This window comes from Gouania willdenowi, chromosome 19, assembly GCF_900634775.1.
Source record: "Gouania willdenowi chromosome 19, fGouWil2.1, whole genome shotgun sequence".
Taxonomy (NCBI): domain Eukaryota; kingdom Metazoa; phylum Chordata; class Actinopteri; order Blenniiformes; family Gobiesocidae; genus Gouania; species Gouania willdenowi.
Genome location: NC_041062.1, coordinates 11,881,158 through 11,901,378, shown reverse-complemented (window position 1 = coordinate 11,901,378; position 20,221 = coordinate 11,881,158). Strand labels below are relative to the sequence as shown.

Sequence of the window (20,221 nt, the reverse complement as noted above, 5' to 3'; positions counted from 1 at the left end):
TAATCGCAGTATCGTCATATTGTGACATAATCGTTATCGTGAGCTTTGTATCGCCCACCCCTAATAATAATAATAATAATACATCAATTTTTTATAGTGCTTTTTTGATACTAAAAGTCGCTTTACAGAATTAAGGGATTATTCTTTCACTCCACACTTAGTGGTGGTAAACTACTATTGTAGCCACAGCTGCCCTGGGGCAGACTGAAACAGTTGCTTTGCTTGTTTAGTCCAAAGATGCATAAATGTAATCATATTCATTCTTACATATTATAGTATAACATTTATTCCTAAACAGTAGTAGTAGCAGTAGTAGTAGTAGTAGTAGTAGTAGTAGTAGTAGTAGTAGTAGTAGTAGTAGGAGTAGTAGTAGTAGTAGTAGTTGTAGTTGTAGTAGTCATTTACAGGGGAATCGTAATACTCCTCTTGACCAGAGGATGGCAGTAAGTAGCACAAAATCTTCACACAGTATACTTTTTTTTTTTTTTTAAGCACAATTACTGCTTGTAAAAAAAAAAATTTTTTTTGAAAACGCAGAAAATTGGCTATAGAAAAAAGTAGAATCACCTGCAGTCCCATTTATTTATGTATATACAATATAAATGCGCCGGAACCGGAATAGTGCAAACAGCAAACCACAGGCTCCGCCCCTACATACAGGGTCCTACATCTAACCAATCACAAGCCTTCGCGCGGAATTTCAAACACATTTTAAATTCACACCGCATCACCGTGACAAAATCTTTCCGCCAGGATTGTAAATAAAATAGTTCCTCCCACTAAATTATAATTTAATCTAATGTAATTGATAATGTAACGTTTTTAATTCACAGACACACTATCCCACGGGTGTATTTTACAAAATGTTTACCACTCGAAGTTTATTTTAAGCTGTTGCGATAAGTTTGTATTTTGGCGGAACGATATGTCGCCGAGTCTTTGAGGGAGACGAGAGACGAACACACACGGCTGTTAAAACAGAGTTAGCTTGAGCCACACTTACCACAGGGTAAATGTTGCTTTATGTCGCATAAAACTGCTCATAGTTGAGTTTTTTTATTCTTCGTGTGGTTAAGATATATGGCGTGCCAGAAGCGGATGCATAATTGAGCAGACTGTCCGGTAAAGATACAGGTAAAACTTATTGTTTCCTTTTACATGATTGTACAGCTACTACGTGACCTGCTTATCTAACCCACTCATCGATAAAAGTATATTAAAAAATAACAAACAAAACCTTTTAACTGTCTTATATGTGTAAAATATATTTTTAATGATATAATTTTATTAATGTGTTTTATCTGCAAGCTACCAAGGCTACACGTGGGGTACATGTTAGCCAACCCTGAGGTTAGCTAATCCAAATTTCAGCGCTTTAAGTTATGTTTACCTTCCTAATGCTAAGTCGCCTTAGGTTTGATTCACATCAAAATGTTTAGCTAAGAAATAAAGAAAGGTGACGAAGTTGTTGTTACCCAATTCACATTTCACCCCGTTCTTTAAATTTAAATGACATTAAATATCCTGTTTGGCATTGTTTTTCTAACAGTGGGTGCTGCAACTATTTCACCTCATTTCATTTCCGTGTTTTGTCTTATTTCAGGTGACAAAATGCCATTACATGGAAAAATAGTGGTGATCAAAAGGAGCGGAGGAGATGGGACCGAATTTCCTCTTACTGCAACTTGCTTATTTGGACGGTGAGGGCATTTCATTGTTTCATTTTTAGTTGTTCAAACCTGACCATCATCAGCGTTAAAGGATAATATTAGTTAATTGTTTTTCATTCTGAATATTACATAATGGTTCTGTCTTAAATAGTAGAGTCCATCTTCTCTCTTCTTAATTGAATGCCTTTTTGATTTTACATTGTTGCATTATATATAACTATGGCATTCATTGTATGAAAACTGTATTTTTATTCCATACCTTCACAAATGTTTATAACATCTTAAAACACTGTAGCAATGCCCTAAACATTTCTTTACAGTTTAAATATGTTTCTTCCCCTTTTGTGTCATTACAGAAAGCCTGACTGCGACATTCGTATTCAGCTTCCACAAGTCTCAAAGGAGCATTGCAGAATTGACTTTAATGAAAACAAAGAGGTACAGAACAATAATCTTTCAGAAAGGTCATAGTTCAAGATTTAATGTATTGTTTGGAAAATTCTGTCTGTATTTTTTTTTTTAAAAAATTTAACACTGACATATGCTCACGTATATTGTTTTTCCTAGGTCATTTTGACAAATTTGAGTGCAGTGAATCCCATCTGTGTAAATGGGGAAGTTTTGAAGCAGTCCGACCGATTGAAACATGGAGATCTTATAACAATTATTGATCGATCTTTCAGGTGAGTAAAAAAATACTAATACTTTTTAAAAATGCAAATCCTATTCTATATTTTGGTCATATGAGAGAAATTATGGTGAGTTAGCATTTGTTTTTGTTGTGTGGAGGTACACAGATCAAAAAGCTAGATTCTAATTCAGGTGTTGCATATGAGGCTTTAGTTGTAGTCCCGTTAAATGGTTTTAAGCAGATTTAATGATGGTAAATTGTTTTTCTCCTCCTGGTGCAATCATTTCAGGTTCGAGTACCCTCCAGCACCGACGCCAAAGAAGAGGTCTTCCAGAGGAGGCAGAACTGAAACTCTCAAAGTACTATTTTATCACTACTACGGAATTGTGTCTTTTTGGGACTCTTTAAAAGTAGATATTTTCTAATGTGGGCATGCTAAAATGTTATTTTAAATGTCTTTATTCAGGTTCTTCAAGATCAACAGGTGGGAGACTCTGGAATCATTGAAGGAGGGGGCCGAAAGAGTGCAGGTTGGTATTTATACTTGGTGGTCAGAACATTTTGGAACCCTTCAGGCGCTTCAAATAATAAACAGAAAAAGAAAGCTGTCAATTTGTTACTTTTTTTTTTTTTTTGCAGCATCCACATTCTTTTTATTTTTGCATTATTGCCCAATTTTTATTGTATTCTCTTGCCTGCCATTATGTGAAGCTCATATTCTTGTCTTTTATTTTTTATTAACCCAGGCCCTCACCTCAAAGATGGAACCAACATTGGCAACATTCAGCGATCACTGGATAAAACCTTGGAAATGGAGTCTAAAGAAGAAGGTAGCCAGGGTCAAAGCAAAAACAGCTCCCCTTTCAATGATCTGTATCAAATGATCAAAAAATCGTTGGATGTCAAGACTCCTCGAAAGTCATCAGTCAGTGTGCCACAGACCCCGTCCTCAAGTTTCTCTTTTACTAAACCCACCTCAGTGAGAAAGTCTGTCATCACAGAAGATGGCATCACTCCAAGAAAGGATGGAGTGAAAGTCTTTGCATCTCAAAGTGTTAATAGCACACCACAGTCCATGAAGAAGCAGAGGAGGTCTTCTAATCTTCCTTGCACTGAAGTTGTTTCCCCCGGCGTGAGTGAAAATAGCCAAGGTACCAAGTCTGAAGCCACTCCACCCAGGAAGAGAAACAGTTCAACTCCAAAGAGGTTCACTGTTGGTGAGGTTATTGAGCAAATTACCGCTACACCCAAGTCACCTGGAAGGAGGAAGAGTGAGGAAAACAAGGTCTCTGCAGAGAAAGCATCACCAAAAGAAGGTATTAACAAAATATATATTTTAAATGTATGACTGGTGTCTGGTTTTTGTAGTTTACACTTGTTTTCTTCATGTTTCCTTTTGTGTCTAAAAGGAGGATCTACAAAGCGCAAAAGTGGAGAACTTGGAACAGACTTGCCCGACTCCAAAAACAAGAGGAAACGAGTTTCGTTTGGTGGTTATCTGAGCCCAGAGTTCTTTGACAAGCGCCTGCCCCCTGACTCTCCACTGCGTAAAGGAGCCGCTCCACGTAGAAGCTTGTCTCTTCTGAAGCCCAAACGGTCTCTCCTTAGACGGGCGTCTGTCATTGGCTTGATGAAAGTAAGATTTCACAATTAGGTTGTAATTCTTAAGGCTTGGTGTGTGTAATTTGTGTGTGCGCACTTTTATATTTATGTGTACATGTCCTGCCCCCTTTACAGGGATTAGATGGTCATCATCCTACACTTAAGTCAAAAACTAAATCCCCCAAGAATGCCTCTCCAGCTCCTGCAAAAGCTTCTCCAAAGTCCAAGGTGGCCTCTCCCAAGGTTTCTCCAAAGTCCAAGGCGGCCTCTCCCAAGGTTTCTCCGAAGTCCAAGGCGGCCTCTCCCAAGGTTTCTCCGAAGTCCAAGGCGGCCTCTCCCAAGTCCAAGGCGGCCTCTCCCAAGGTTTCTCCCAAGTCCAAGGCGGCCTCCGCTACAAAGACTTCAATCAAGAAAGAAAAATCACCTTCCCCGAAAGACATGTTGCCAAAATCCCCAAAACCATCTCCTGCAAGTGTCGCATCAAACAAATCAACACCTGTTGCCAGTAAACAACACAAATCTGCCACTCCCAAAAGAGATGCTTCATCTGGAAAAAGGTTGTCTCTTGGATCCGGCCCTGCTTCTCCGGATATCAACGCAAAGCCAGAAACTCCACTGTGTGTTACGGCCCAGACACCCACAGTGCGGGGACGTTTCTCTGTGTCACTTATCGGGACACCCTCTCCAGTTACAAAGATTGATGCTGTCGCTGCTCCAGTGCTTTCAGTCACTACTACCCCTAAAATACCTTTAAGAAGGAAGAGCATGAAGAGTACCTCGAAGAGAACTCAAAATCTGTCAAAGAGCGCCTTAAAGGTCATCCAAAGGAGTGGTGTTTCACGAGCATCAATAAAAAGTGAGTGAAACCCTGTCATATCTTAGGTTGGAAGTTTGTGGTTAATTAGAATTGTTGTTTTAGCCACCCTTGATGAGCACATTTTAGAAAGCATTTATCTTTAGTGCCTACAGCTGTAAGACATGATAGAAAATGTGTTCATTCTTAAATGTGTTTTTTCTGAATCCTCCTAGTTTCTAACTGCTGGGCAGATGTGGTCAAATACGGGAAACCCAAGGCTCAAGTTCTTGCCACTAAAACCAATCTTCCACAAAAGAAAAAACCGAAGGCTGCATCCAAACCCAAGATGAAGGTAATTTTATGCACTGTCTACTTATTTGATTTCTGTTTGTTATTTATTTGCAGTTGGTTACTGCTTTTATAACAACTCTTGGATTAATGATGCCCTTTAAACGGCTGTGTTTGTCTTGCATCATTTTAGACTCCTGCCAGAAAGCTGAAAGGCCACATGAGTACCGGTCATGCAGATTCACCAGTTACCATCGTCGTAGGCAGAGCTCACAAACGAGCAGTTGCCCATTCAGTTGGCACTGTGCCAAAGGTGGTCACCAACATCGCTCTCCTCAAAAAGAACATGAAAATGGATGAGGACTTAACTGGTAATTGTTTATTTTGCATCAGATTCAATGGGATTTCTTTCTTTGGTCTACAGTGATGTTTTTTTTTTTTTTTTTTTTTTTTCGCAGGTTTAACTGAAATGTTTAAAACACCAGTAACTGCAAGAAAGAGGAAGTCTATGAAGATCGATGAGAGCAAAGCCACAGAGACTCCAGCTGGTCAGCCCACACCCATTACTGACCCTTCAGCATTAAACACACCTGAAGAACCAGGTAAATCACTTTTGTGCTTGAAGGTTTCTGTTAACCATAAAGCATATAAAATATCCCCCTCCAATTAAAACATTTGACTTCTCTTCCAGGGGAAATGATGGTGTCTCCACTAAGTGTTGCATCCACAGCAAAGAGCAGCAGATATAACAGTGAAGCTGTTCAGCGTCTTTTTGATGGAGATAAAGATTCTGGCTCGAGCGGTGATTTCTCTGTCTTAAATGTCACTTCTGATTCGAGTGAGCTCATTCCTACTGATTTGCAATCGAAGGCTGTAACTCCCAAACAAAAGCCAGATATGCCAGAGTGTCTCACTGGAGTAAAGAGGCTGATGAAAACACCCAGACAGAAAGGTGAGCCTGTTGCAGATTTGAGAGGTAAACTGTTAAAAACTCCAAAACAGAAGCCCGAACCGCCTGAGCGTCTCTCTGGAGTGAAGAGGTTGATGAAAACTCCAAAACAAAAGTCGGAGCCTATTGAGGATCTGAGGGGGAAATTGCTGAAAACGCCCAAGCAGAAAGTTGAGCAGGAAGAGTGTCTTACTGGTGTGAAGAGACTTATGAAGACTCCACAACAGGAGCTTGAACAACCAGAGTGTCTCTCATTAGTAAAAAGCTTTTCCATGACTCCCTTAGTTGTTGGTGATGTGAGCTTGAACAGTGCTGAAGAATCCCAGGAGCAATCAGCCAGCGTACAACAGGCTGAAGAGCAGAAAACCCCTAACCAGAAGAGTTCCCCATCAGAGTGTCTGACTGGAGTCAAGAGCATGATGAAAACCCCTATGGTCAAGGCTGCCTCAGCTGAAGACACGGTTGTTGTGAAGAGCCTTATGAAGACTCCACAACGGGGGCCTGAACAACCAGTGTGCGTCTCAGAAATAAAAAAACTTTCCATGACTCCCTTGGTTACTGTTGATGTGACTTTGAATAGTGCTGAAGAACCCCAGGAGCAACAGGTTGAAGAGCAGAAAACCCCCCACCAGAGGAGTTCCCCACGGGAGTGTCTGACAGGTGTCAAGAGAATGATGCAAACCCCTAAGGTCAAGGCTGTTCCAGTTGAAGACATGGTTGGTGTGAAGAGGCTTCTGCAAACTCCTAAAGAAAAAGGAACAGCTGTTCAGAAGAACTTTGGGATCAAGAGGCTGATGAAATCACCCAGACTACGAGGCACTGCTCCGGTCGATGATTTTGAAGGCCTGAAAGAGCTGCTGGAGGAACCTGTTGAGCATTTGGAGACAATCGCGGTAATAAAATAACTAAATTAACTCTTCTTAAAGTGCTACAATCTATAATAGAAAATACATGGATTTCACTTGAATTACAATATCTTCTGTTTAACATATTTTGTTCCAAATTTATGGTTTTAATTTCAACTTCATTCCCTACAGGATGAAAATTTGGTTCCTGTGAACAATGAGGATGTGGCACAAGGTTGGTTTGTCTTCATCAGAATATGTATTCATACCAAGTAATTACTAACTTCAAAAAATGCTTTTCTGGCTCTTGTGTGTTAATTCAGAGATACAATTTGCTGAAGATGAGCATCAACCAGATGACGTTTCAAATGGTAAAAAAAAAGATCAATGTTTTTTTTGTTTTGTTTGCTTTTTAATTGCTTCCTATTTTACTTTCTAAATTTTAACAATATCTTAAAAAAAAAAAAAAAACCATGAAAGATGAGGTAAACTTAAATCTATTGTTTTATTTATTTATTTTTGGTAATTTCAAGAATAGTTTTTGTTTTTTTTCCGTAACATCTAAATTGACGTAATAACATTTCAAGCAAACTGAACTTGTGAAAAACCTGCCTGTCAATGTCCAGTGTTACATTTGAAAGTGGTAAAGTTAGAAACATTTTATTTAGTAACAACTGTTTTTGTTTTGTTTTTTTCTGCTATGATTGACCATAAAAATTTGTGAAAATAGAAAATTGACCAAGTTATACAAAATAGTAGTTTCTAAAAAAAAAAAAAAAACCTGAGCATTCTCATTTTCGCTGCTAGTGGGAGTCATTTTTGTCATCAATACAAGTTAATTATGGCTCTTTGATAACATTGTTTTAAATAATTTGGGTCACTTATTGCTTTTTAAGAGTGTAATGTGAATTCCTCCGATTTTGCAGCAAGTTGTTATCCATAAAATCTCTAAATCTTTTTTTTTTTGCTTCCCTAAAAGATGCAGAAAATGAAGTTGCCATTGAAGGACAACATGAAAGCGTATCCGAATCTGTGGAAACTGTTCCTCTGTCTACTGCAGAGGAGAATCCATGTGTTGATGAACCGATAGAGGACAACGTCAGTGAGAGTTTGAATCCTGAAGAGGAACCTTTGGCCAGTGAAGTAACAGAGATAGATGCAGGTGCTTTGGAGGACGTCAGTGAGAATTTGCAACCTGAAGAGGAACCTTTGACCAGCAAAGTAGCAGAGATGGATGCAGCTGCTGTAGAGTCTGTCCATGAGAAGAAATCAGTGCGCGGTAGGAGGGCAAAAGTTGTGGAATCCAAAGAGGAAACTCCTGAAATCACTGTTCCTGTCAGAGCAAGACGAGGAAGAAAAAATGAATCCGCAGCACCAACTGCTGCCACACGGGGGACAAGAGGCAGAAAGGCACACGTCTGTGATGAAGTTGAGCTTTTAGTGGAGGAAAGTGCTCCTTCTTCCAATGTTCCACCCAAGCTGAAGAGAGGAAGAAAAGCCAAGGTGGTTTCTGAGGATCAAATTAAAGTGGTCAAGGAAATTATTGCAGAACCTGAAAAGACACCAGAACCCAAGAAGATTGAACAAAGCCCCACTGTTGATGTTGAGCTCAAAACTGATACTGCTGCACCATTAGAGAACGCTTTGAAACCCAAACGAGGAAGAAAAAATATTCAGCCTGAAATATCGGTGACAGATCAAGATGAGCCTCAAATTGTCACAATCAAAGGTAAATGCTCAGCATATTTAATCCAATCTAAAACTAATCTGACTACATAGAAGTAATTCAATAGCTTTATTTTGCATGGTAAAATGTAAGCAAGACTTCTGAACATGTTTGTATTGTTTACACAGATGCAACAGAAGACCTCATCGAACAGAAAGAGGTGTTGCTTCCCCACGCTTCTGAAAGTGACTGTGTGCCTGATGCTGACAAACCTGACGCAAACAAGAAACCTGTTAGAGGGAGAAGAGCTAAAGAAATTGTCGACACACAGGAGGCAGCCATCGACTCTGCTCCAGTCAAAGGAAGACGAGGGAGAAAACCGGAAGCTGTTGTTAAACGCAGCACGAGAGGCAGGAATGCAAATTGTGAAGAAAGCCCTGCTGAATCACAAGTTGTAACTGGAACTTCCCCTGACTCTCAAGATGTCACTCAAGAAAATGAACCACAAACCGAAGAAGTTGTAATTAAACCACAAAGAGGTAGAAAAGCTAAACAAGCAATGGTTAAAGATGATGACCAAGAAGTTGTGGTTGAAGCTAAGGTTGAACAGGCTGCAGAAAAACCCAGGAGAGGAAGAAAGGCCAAGAATGATCCTGCTGTAGTGAGTGAAGAGGCAGAAGATGCTGTGGTGGCTTCCACGCAGCCCCAGTCTTCAGTCCGGGGGAAAAGGGGAAGGAAAGCCAAACTGGAAGAAGAGGAAAAAACAATGGTTGACAACAGTGAGGATTCAGTTTCCCAACAGCCTGCAAAGAAAACAAGAAAAACAAGAGATGTTCACCATGACCAAGAGAGGATAGACACTACTCCTCCTGATGAGGAGACAACGCTGCCAGCCGTGCCCAAGTCTAGGAGGGGAGAACAGAAAGCAAGCCAAGAACCAGAGAGTTTGGCCATCATAGAATCCAACGTTCAGGAGGTCACTGCTGTTGGGAATGTCAATGAAAAACCCAGACGAGGCAGAAAACCCAAGCAAATGTCTGAAGAAGTCATTGATGAACATGAGCCAGAGATTGAAGAAAAAACAGATGACCAACCTGTGCTGGAGATCGTTCAACAGAAGAAGACCAGAGGAACGAAAACTTCTGAGAAAAACAAGACCGCACAAGTAACCCCAGCAAAAAGGGCGCGGGAAGCTACTACGGTTCCTGCTGAAATCAGTTCCGAACAACAACGTAAAAGAGGCAGAAGAGCAGCAGCAAAGCCCATCGCAGATGATGACACCGTGTCCACTGAGACCAGGACATCTGAAGACTCTAACAAGTGTAATGGGAAAGCAAAGCAGTCTACAAGATGCGTAAGGTGGCGTTCAGATGTGCATGTTTTTGAGATTCCAGAAGTCACGCCCGTGAAGGCCACACGAGGACGAAAGCCCAAGGTTGACATTGAAAGCAAATGTGTAACCAACTCAACTGAAGAGGAAAACCTCTCAGGGAAAATGGTTGAAATTCAGCCTGCAAAGAGAGCCAGGAGAGGAGCAAAGGTTCAGATGGTTCCTGAAAATGAAGAAACAACAAGCAAGCAAGACCAAATGAACAAGGCAGAGCAGGAAATTCAACCTAAAACTCGACGAGGCAGATCGGCCAAGAAATAGATGTAAATAATTATCTTAAAATAACTTTTTTTTTTTTTAACTCTTTAACTTTATAACTCCTTTGCTTAGTTTTAAATCTTCAACCAGCACTGCTTTTCAAAGTTGTTGTTTTTTTTTTTTTTTTTTTTTTTTTTAAACATTTCAGGGAATTGTTCAATTGTTTGGGTTCAGGTTTTTTTGTTTTATACATAATCTTTTGAAAGTTTTTCATGATATATTTTGCATTGGAAAATATTATTATTAAATGTTTTTTTGCTACAAAGGCTTGTTTTTTCTTCTTCCTTGAATTCACTGTATGATTGTAAGTAAAATGATTTTTAATCTAAATGAATTTAACCTATGTTGAAGTATTAAGTACTGTTACAGAAAGTTTTAAACCTTAAATGTTAGAAAAGATAGGACATTTGTACATGGTCAGTTTTCTCTAAAATAAAAGAAATCCATAGATTTTTAGTGGTCAGGTTTTCATGTTTTCTTTGGCTATTTCTAAATTCTCATGAAAACATGGATATTAAAGTCTAAATTATTCAATGCATTTAATTTTTATATGTTGACTCTTTGACAAATTGATATAGGATACTTCCTTTAATGCCCAATGGGACAAAGCTGGTGGTCTTCATTTAAAGTGCATTGTGATTTTAATTTTTAGATTTTATTCGTGATTTTAATATGAAGTTTATGAAATAATTTTCATGTGAAATACAGATTTATTATATATACATTGTAGTACCAAGTCGTTTTGCAACAAACACTGGTTAACATCTGTTTAAAAAACATAATTATTAACAGTGTAGTTGTAAAAACAAATGAAACATTGCAAACTATTTTTTTTGTTTTTTTACCGAGTTCCAAAGTAAATGGTCGATATGCAAACAATACTTAAGAGGAACGTTTCTAAAGCCGGAAACTCAACCCGGACAGATTATACAGACGGACTGGAGGAAAACGCACAGTTCACGTTGGTTGGAGGGAGATTTAAGCATCACATTCAGTTTTCTCTGCTCTCAGAGGAAGGCTGTTGATTTACAGCGAAGTGTCACGGTTTCCTGAAGACGACCACCATCATGTCTACAGACAGAGACATTAAAAGTACACCGAGAGGCTTTCACTGCATCCTGTGTGACGTAAAGCTGCCTAACTGTGAGTAACTTTAGCTAGTTCTGCATACATGCTAGTCCAATGGACTGCATGCACAAGGTCGTTTACTCGAAATGTATCTTCGTATTAACCTTAAAAGACATTTAAATACGTATTTACTAAATTAAGTGCCGTTCTGCTATGCCCACGCGACTGTTTCGGTTAAACTGGTAACCATTATAATCAAGGAACAACTTCCGCTTGCTACGAGAAAATTCAAATATAGTTCATGCTTTCATTTTTTACATTATTATTTGCACATTCTGTCTATTTAACCAACAGTTCGGATATATATGGATATTAAAGGACTACATTAAGGCATATCCCAGGATCCCACAAATGGGTTACATGTGTCCAACTCAAGGCTCGAGGGCCTTATCTGGCCCCCTAGAGCAGTGTTTCCCAAACATATCACAGTCATGTACTTCTTCAGCATTTAACCTGAAGCTATGTACCTCCTTCTCCTGCACACTTTAAACCATAATAAAGTAATGTCAGATGCAATGTAGCCGTACAGTGAAATGTACCTATTCTGTTTAGAAATAATACATTTATTATTATTAATAATAGTAACTTGAATAATTGTATTTCCTGAACAAAATAAAAGTGAGGATGCAGGTGCTGGTCCACGTCACACTGCATTAGCTTATCATTGGCATTAACTCGCATTAGCATTAACCTACCAATAGCAATAACCTAGATATAGCATTAACCTAGCATCAACATTAGCATGTACAAAAAAAAGAATAACAAAACTTCTGTGAATGCAACCATGTCGGAAATAAACTGAATAAATAAATAAAATAAATAAATAGCAAGAGCATTAGCATTAACCTAGCATTAATGTTAGCATAGCAATAGCATTAGCCTAGCATTAACATTAGCCTAACATTAGTATTAACCTAGCAATAGCAATAACCTAGTATTAGCCAAGCAACAGTATTAGCTTAATATTAGCATCCGCCTAGCATTAACTTTAACCTAGCATTAGTATTAACCTAGCAATAGCAATAACCTAGTATTAGCCTAGCATTAGCTTTAACCTAGCATTAACAGTAACTGCTCTGTTTATATTCTAGTTTCCAATGTTAAATTTTCATTCACATACTGTCTATGACAATTTGCGTACCCCACTTTGGGAACCTAGGCATTAGCATTAACCTAGAAATAGCATTAGCCTCGTATCAGCATTAACCTAGTATTATTTTTAACCTAGCAATAGCATACGCCTAGTGTTAGCATTAACCTATAATTTGCCTAGCAATAGCAGTAACCTAGCATTAGCATTAACATCAACTGCTCTATTTGTATTTTAGTTTCCAATGTTGTCGTGCTTGAGAACCTGGGCTTTAGAGCACGAGATTTGGCCCACAGGAGAAAGTAACAATGACAGAGGAAACTTTAATCTTTGTGTAAAAAATGATGAAATGATTCATGTGTTGGTATCTCAGCCTCTCCAAATACACAAATTCAATGAAAGTCAATATTTGCCTGGTGTCACAGTTTTCCTGTGCCTTTTTAAATTAATGGCAGTCATTTTTACTGACAGATAACTGAAATAACTCTATATTAAAAATAAATAAACTCTGCCTCACATAATTTCATGTTTGTACAATATAATTATATTGTTCATACAATATAGTGATTAAAAATATATTTTGACATGATATAGTATAAAATCAAATTATCCTTGGTAACCAGATTAATACACTTCACTCGTCGTGTCATATCTCTGTGAGTCTTGTTTTTGAAAATCCAATTGTGCCTGCTGACTCGTGTTTTTACGGCACTGCCACTTTTGCTTTACTTCCTGTTTTATTTTTCCCCTTTATCTCCGTTCTCCGACTGAAGTGCCGAGTTTGGACCAGCACGTGAAAGGCAAGAAGCATCAGACTCTGAGCACGGTGCGAGCCACCAGGCAGAGCCAGGCGGAGCGGGGAGTGTTTGTCACCGGTGTCAAGCCGGACACGTCTGAGGCGGACCTAGCCGACTACTTCCAGCGCTTTGGGGAGGTCGCTCATATCGTCTTGGACAAGGACAAGGTCAGACTCAAATCTGAGTCATTGACTGTGAGCTTTTAAACTGATGATTTCTTGTTTGGGTTTAAGTTCCAACATTTCTCTGAAAATAAGAAAAAAATGATGTATAAATGGTTGGTTTAGTTGTTTTTTCATCAATTTTGAATTGTTGACGCCTTCTCTAAACGCAGGGCCAATTTGCCATTGTCCACTTTGCTGAGCCTGAGACGGTCCAAGCTGCTCTGTCATGTGTCGAGCACCGGATGAAAAACCTGAAGCTGAAAGTCAAACCTCGTGAAAAGAAAGCGTTCAAGTTCATCCACAAGCAGAAGTTAGACCCTCAGAACCTCCAACAAGTCTTTGAGCAGCTAAAACCAGAGCTTGGTGAGCTCCTATCTGTAAGCATACCAGCGTTTGGATGTTCACACCTCACTTGATTACATTAGAGTCCCAATCTTTTTCGTCAGATATTGAGTGTGTTTGTGTGTTTTTTTGCTGTGTTGCAGGTGGATGCACAGATGCAGTTTGTTGTCGAGAGGTTCCAGCTCAGGGAAAATGAAAAGAAAGCTCGCAGCTTGTTTGTGCAACTCCTCCAAGAAGTGTTTGTGGAGTTCTTTCCAGGTCATTTAAGGAACCACTTCACATTGGCCCTCATTTATCAATCATTCCTACGTTCAGATGTGTGCAAGAGACGGGCGTACGGCCATTTTCACGCAAGCTTCGGTATTTAGCAATTTTCAAGTGAGTGGAAGCAGCGCTTTTTTTGCCTTGTCTTGGAGCGGTGGGGGGGAGGGGGCTGCTGTTTGCCCCAGAGACATTATTGTTAGCCTGTTTCTCCACAACATCGCATTGGGAAATGTCGATGCCACAATGCACTTAAATGAGCTCCAATTTTCACAGAAAGCAAATCTTTGTTTTGCTCCACCCCGGATGTGAGAATGCTAATTTTCATCTTGTAAATGTTTCTTTTCTTGTTGGACTTCAGTAGGCGCGGCCTCCGAAAAAGGAGGGCGTAAGGTGTTAATAACGATCGAATTCAGCCGCCAGATTTATCAACACCCGATCATTTGTACGCTGGGATTGGTCAGATACGAATGTTTCATGTACGACCAAACTTGCACTCAGATTTGCACCCGTTTTCACGCAAGGTTGATGAATGAGGACCATTAGCGCAATGATGACAGCTCAGGGAATCCTAATTCAACATTATTGTGTGTTTTTTGTGTGTTGCAGATAGTCAGATTCTGCCATTTGGTTCCTCTGTGAATACCTTCGGCATTCACGCATGTGACTTGGATCTTTTTCTGGACTTGGAAAACACCAAGATGTTCCAGGCCCGTGCAAAGTCCTCCACAGAGCAGGTGAGATAGTTTTAGGAGCCAATAAGGATTGTTTTCTGCTGAAATATTCCATCAGAAAGATCATTTGAAGTCTAACCATTTCCCGTCCTTTCCTTTCCTTCCCTGCTAAGACGGGGGAAGGCATGTCAGACGACGGCCGCTCTGAGGACTCCATCCTCTCTGACATCGACTTGTCCTCGGCTTCATCGGCTGAAGTTCTGGAGCTCGTGGCAACAATCCTGAAGCGCTGTGTCCCCAGCGTGCAACGAGTCCACGTGGTCAGCACTGCTCGCCTACCTGTGGTCAAGTTCCATCACAGAGAACTCAACTTGCAGGGAGACATCACTATTAACAACAAGTCAGTCAGCAAATCCACTAAAGATACAGGGTTGGATAGATGTCTGCTTCACAATGTGATGATTTCTATCAAAGTCGTTCTTTTTGTTGTGCAATAGACTTGCAGTGCGGAACACCCGCTTCCTCCAGCTGTGCACTGGGATGGAGAACAGGCTGCGACCGCTCGTGTTCACCATCCGATGCTGGGCGAAGCAGAAACAGCTGGCAGGTAAAAGCACTAACTTTACATAGGTTTATCCCAATATGTGGTTCATGGAACATCAAGTGCCCCCTAGTATTTATTTAGGTTATACCCTAACTTCTGTTTAGTGGAATTAATTATTCCTGGTCCAAGAAAATTGAACTGAAAACAGAAATATAATTTTTTTTTTTTGCTATTTTTTTTATTTTTTTGATTTATATTTTTATTTTATATTCAAATGAACACCATACAAACACTTAACAGGAAAACTGGGTCATGTGCATGTGTCATTATGAGGGTTTCAATACATTTCATTAACACAGACAAATAAGTAAATGAAATAAAATATTAATAAATAAAAATGAAGAAATAATAATAATAAAAATTATCGAATAAAAAACAAAATAATCATAATAGCTTTGAGATGCCTTATCCTGCGTTTACACCGAATGCGTCTTCTGCGGCACCAGAGGCATCTGCCGCACGAAATGTACCGCATCAGATGTCCCCATTTGCTTCATACGCACGTCTGAAATTAAGCCCCGCCCACCAACGACACATCAAACTCGGTGAGTTTCACTGCCTGCTGAAGCGAGGAGCTGCGCTCCTTTTTCTTCTCACATAAACCACCAGTGAAAAAAGCCGGCGTGATTAGCGGCTAATGCTATCCTAGCTCAGTGCCGACTTTCAAAGATGAAAACTACAAAGAGAACTTTTACCTGCTACTACCACCTCTTCACTGATTCTCCTCCACGCCAAATCCTTCCTAGTCCGGTCCTGGTTATAAAGACCGTGTCATACAGCTCCAGGTGGTCACACACAGCTTCTACTCCATGGTTGAATGGGTGAACAGACCGGTGTCCAAGTTGACTGCCTGACGTCATCGTCAACAAAGACTCTGATTGGCTTTCGTCATCCGAAACGGTCGCAGGAGTTTAATATTTTCAACTCTTGCAAATCCAACAATACAAATGAATTCAGACTCATAAGATATTTATTTGAACTGGAAACTGAATTCTATTACAGTTATAATAAACAAGTTGACCATTTACTATTGTAATCCTTGATTCTATTCAACAACCTGTAGGACAGTCTTTCTAAGGCTGTGTGTTGACCTAGAAAGGTTTGCCAGTGCTGTTGTTATTTTACTGTTTGACCTGCAGATGTCAGTAGAACTCTAGTTTTCTAACTCATGCCAGAAACCATCCAGAAACGTAATTTCCGTGTAAAAACTGAATTAAAAAACAAATAAAACTTGTCCAGCTTTAATTTCAGTGTAGTGAAGTGATTTAATGAATGTTATCTGTTGACAGTGTGTTGAGAACATAGAGCAGCGTCTCTATGTTGTAACTCTAGTTTCCTGCTAATATCTACGTCTCCATGGTGTTGTTAAGGTAATCCGAGCGGTGCCGGTCCTCTTCTCAACAACTACGCTCTGACCCTGCTGGTCATTTTCTACTTGCAAAACTGTGATCCTCCCGTCCTGCCCACAGTGAACCATCTCAAAGACATGGCATGTAAGTGTATATGTTCATTCTTCATTTATATTCCCATCGTTTAGTGCTGGCAGATTTACTAAAGACCCACTGGTATGACTTAAGCGTGGTTAATCTCTAAAATACATCAACAAGAAAAGCTGAAAACAAAGCTAAGAACAGCCTGATCTGAAGTAAAGGCACCACTGATCCATTTATGTGGGTTTGAATAGAGATTACAGATAAAAAAGCAACAGTTAGAAGCCCCAATGTGTGCTTTTTTAGCTTTAAAACAGTGATGATAGCAATAAGTGGTTTTGTCTCATGCAAAAGAAACAGGAATGCTTTAGAATTTTTGAAACGTTTGGTTGTTACTGAATGCCTATGTTGTTATTCTTTATGAAATGTTCCAGGTGAGGAGGAGGAGTGTGTGATTGAGGGCTGGAACTGTACTTTCCCTACTCAACCTATCGCCGTGCCCCCCAGCACAAACACACAGAATCTCAGTAAGTCAGCCTAATGATGAAGTGCCAGCCCTTTGGAATATCCAATTCAGCCCACAGGAGAAAGTAGAAATTACGAGAAAACATGAATCATTGTGTAAATAATATTTTCAGGGGCTGACAGTTTTCCCAGTGCTTAAATAGAATGATTGCATTCATTTTTAATGTTATACTGTTGAAAAAATTCTCACAAAATATTTTAATTTTCCTCAAATTATTACATATTTGGTCACAAAATCTTGGAAATTTAAAATGAAGATCATTTTGAGACTGATATCTGTCACTTATTGCTTATATATTGTCAGTTTCTTACATATTTTGTATTTTAAGTATACGTAGAAGTGTATACTAGGGCCAGGGTTATGGAATTTGAAAAAAAGATTTTTTTTTTTAGTCTTGAAAAGTCATGGGATAATTTAACTGTTTTGGAAATATAGCCTATTTTATTTTAATGTTTAAAATCCAACATTACTGTGGGACGTTAAGCACACCTTGTATTGTACATCACTTTTAATAAATGTGTCTGCAAATTGAAATTGTAATCTTATAATTAAATAATTAAACATGGTAGCGCTTAGTTAGTTGTTTTTTAATGTTACATTCAATAGCTGATGTATCTGTTCCACTAGTACACTGGAAAGGCCCACTCATTTTTGTGCTCTAATGGTCTTTAATGGTTCTGAACTAAGTCATGGAAATTTGGTCAAATATTTTGGAAAAGTTTTGAAAAATCATTGTGAAAAACAATGTTGGAACCCTGTAGGGCAGAATTATGTTGAAATTACTCGTTTTTTCCCGCTTAAAATCTGTGGCCCACTTGAGATCACACTGCTCTGTATTTGGCCCCTGATCTAAAATTAGACATTCCTGCTCTAAACTGATAGAAGTCGCATTTAAAGCTGGGGTATGGAAGTTTTTTTTGGGTTTCATTTGGTCAAAAATCCATAATCATCTTATTATATTGTATTACATATTGTAATCTAAGTTTTCTGAGTGGACAGCGAATCTGTTCTCCTTCTCCTGGCTCTGTAAATGAGCTTTAGAAATACAGGAGCGTGACGCTGGACTTCAGCCAATCAGAGATCTTTCTACCAACAGGGTGATCCCATGAGCTGTTTTAAGCGTTATTATTGGCTACTCGTCAAAAGTGGATGCGCGTTCTGGATCTCAGAGTAGGGACAGTCCCATGGCTTTATATTCAAGCTGAAGTCTCTAACGTGGCGATTCTACATACCCCAGCTTTAATGTGTAATATGAACAAGCAGAATAGAAGTTTCAAAAAACAAACAAACTCTGAATTATGCTTCAGTCACCTCCACGTGTGTCTCTATAGCTTCCTTGCACTTTGTTCAGGCAATGCCTGACAAACTTTGCGTTTGTGTTTTCTGTTCAGGCACGCTGCTGGCTGGCTTCTTCTCATTCTATGCTAGTTTTGACTTCACCAGTAGTGTAATATCTCTGCGAGAGGGGCGTGCCATCCCCATCACTGATTTCCTGTGTCAAGACGAAGAGAGCGACATGATACAAGACGAAGGACCCATCAAAGCTCATCCCACCAAGCCAAAGCTGGGGCCCCTCAACCTACTGGACCCCTTTGAGGTTTCCCACAATGTCGCCGCAAACCTGAACGAACGCTCGCACCGCAGCTTTCAGAGGGAGTGCCAGGAGGCCCACAAGTACTGCCGCAGCCTGCAGTACCAGCAAAAATCCACCAAGGGGAAGTTATGGGGGTTAGTGCGCCTGCTGACACCACAAGGGGAGAACTCACAGACCAGAGCAGAGCAGACGTCCATCAGCATCCCGTTCAAGTTAGCATCACTGCCTGAAACGTTGCGCGAGCAGCTGCAAACATCAGGAGAAGATTTCTGGCACTTGTGGTTTCACAAGGTTTGCTCTGCTGTGGAGGAAGTCCTGACACATGTTCTTAAATGTCAGTTGACAGCTTCTCCCTGTGCTGTGTTTGCTGACGATTCCACTGTCGCTGCTGAGGAAATGGAAACATCATCAGCTTCCCTCAAGTCCTCAGTGAACGACAGCTTTGACAGTGTTGGCTCACAGAGTGAAAGCAGCCCTCTGAAACCAGTCGTTGGTGGCAAGAGGCCGCTGTCGTCTGGCAGCGACGCCTCCGTGTCTCCTCAAGGCAAAAAGCAGAGACTGTTAAAGAAGAAGGCAAAGGCCCAGCTGCCTCCATGGATCTGTGTGCTACAGCACCTGGTGTGGGCCGGCAGGAGAAAGGTCCGCAGGGAGCTGATGAAAAACACAAACTCACAGCCGGAGGGCAGCTGCCTAGAGATCGAGTCTCAGGTCACCGCTTACATCATCGAAAAGGAGCCGGAGCTCAAGGAGCCGCTGGAGTTCAAGGTGCTGCCTCAGATGATGGGTGGGACAGAAAGCACTCAGACGGTGCTCAGGCTGGAGCCGGTCAGCGACAGGACGGGAGTGTTTCAGGACTTCTTTCATTTTCTGCATCCTTTTCTGCCTAGAATGGTGGAAACGTTGCTGGGGAAAGACGAGGGCAATGAAAAGTGAAGAAAAAGCAGCTTTTTTGTTTATCATAGGTGATTACTGACCTATAAAAATATAACATTTTAGTTACCATGAAAAAATAATGATTACTAATAATAAATAAACTGTGATCTAGTCTCATTTGTGTAAATGAAATGCAGATTTGTGACCTTTGTTGTGTTGTTTTGTTTTTTTTTTTTTTTTTTAAACATATGCTTATAAAGCCTGCTTTTTTATTAAGATGTGGTTTTTGTTTGAAGTAAAGCTTTTCATGCTCTTCATCAATGGTTTTTTTTTTGGAGTTTTTACTGAACTACAGATAAATATTTACTGTTAAATCTTTAAAAGAAAAAGATTTTCAAAACTTTAAATCTCATGGCATCAGAAAATGACTCACAATTCTGCAATAGGTTGATGAAATGAAATGTTGTCATGCTGCACAGATCTTAGAATAAAGCTGTGTGTTTTTGGAGGAAGCAGAAATAGTCAAAATCTGAAGAATGTCACCTTAAAACATGTTATACATGCCTCTTTATGCAGGATATCATTTAAAAAAACAAACATTTGTTTTTGACCAGCCAAATTTAGTGATTGGAACTCTAAAAAA

At 39.8% G+C, this 20,221-nt stretch overlaps 2 protein-coding genes across 6 annotated transcripts; both read left to right on the top strand.

Annotated features, from left to right (window-relative positions):
- Nucleotides 1–950: 950 nt before the first annotated feature.
- mki67 (marker of proliferation Ki-67) lies at nt 951–10,180 on the top strand. 4 transcript variants are annotated; one of them, XM_028475399.1, is made up of 18 exons: nt 951–1,134; nt 1,604–1,700; nt 2,027–2,108; nt 2,238–2,353; nt 2,591–2,660; nt 2,768–2,831; nt 3,048–3,617; nt 3,711–3,937; nt 4,039–4,131; nt 4,198–4,759; nt 4,933–5,051; nt 5,181–5,358; nt 5,446–5,589; nt 5,679–6,829; nt 6,974–7,016; nt 7,105–7,152; nt 7,761–8,510; nt 8,636–10,180. In XM_028475399.1, the coding sequence occupies exons 2-18, from the start codon at nt 1,612–1,614 to the stop codon at nt 10,096–10,098; spliced, it is 5,769 nt and encodes a 1,922-aa protein (XP_028331200.1). In that variant the 5' UTR covers nt 951–1,134; nt 1,604–1,611; the 3' UTR covers nt 10,099–10,180. The 4 variants fall into 4 exon arrangements, with proteins under 4 accessions (XP_028331200.1, XP_028331201.1, XP_028331199.1 ...); XM_028475400.1 differs by having other exon boundaries at nt 4,039–4,179; nt 4,267–4,759; XM_028475398.1 differs by having other exon boundaries at nt 4,039–4,212; nt 4,267–4,759.
- An 855-nt stretch (nt 10,181–11,035) lies between these two features.
- On the top strand, nt 11,036–19,755 carry tut1 (terminal uridylyl transferase 1, U6 snRNA-specific). 2 transcript variants are annotated; one of them, XM_028476419.1, is made up of 10 exons: nt 11,036–11,238; nt 13,087–13,277; nt 13,445–13,651; nt 13,760–13,874; nt 14,487–14,614; nt 14,725–14,951; nt 15,049–15,158; nt 16,526–16,648; nt 17,020–17,112; nt 18,503–19,755. In XM_028476419.1, the coding sequence occupies exons 1-10, from the start codon at nt 11,163–11,165 to the stop codon at nt 19,636–19,638; spliced, it is 2,406 nt and encodes an 801-aa protein (XP_028332220.1). In that variant the 5' UTR covers nt 11,036–11,162; the 3' UTR covers nt 19,639–19,755. The 2 variants fall into 2 exon arrangements, with proteins under 2 accessions (XP_028332220.1, XP_028332219.1); XM_028476418.1 differs by having other exon boundaries at nt 13,087–13,304.
- The last annotated feature ends 466 nt before the right edge of the window (nt 19,756–20,221 follow it).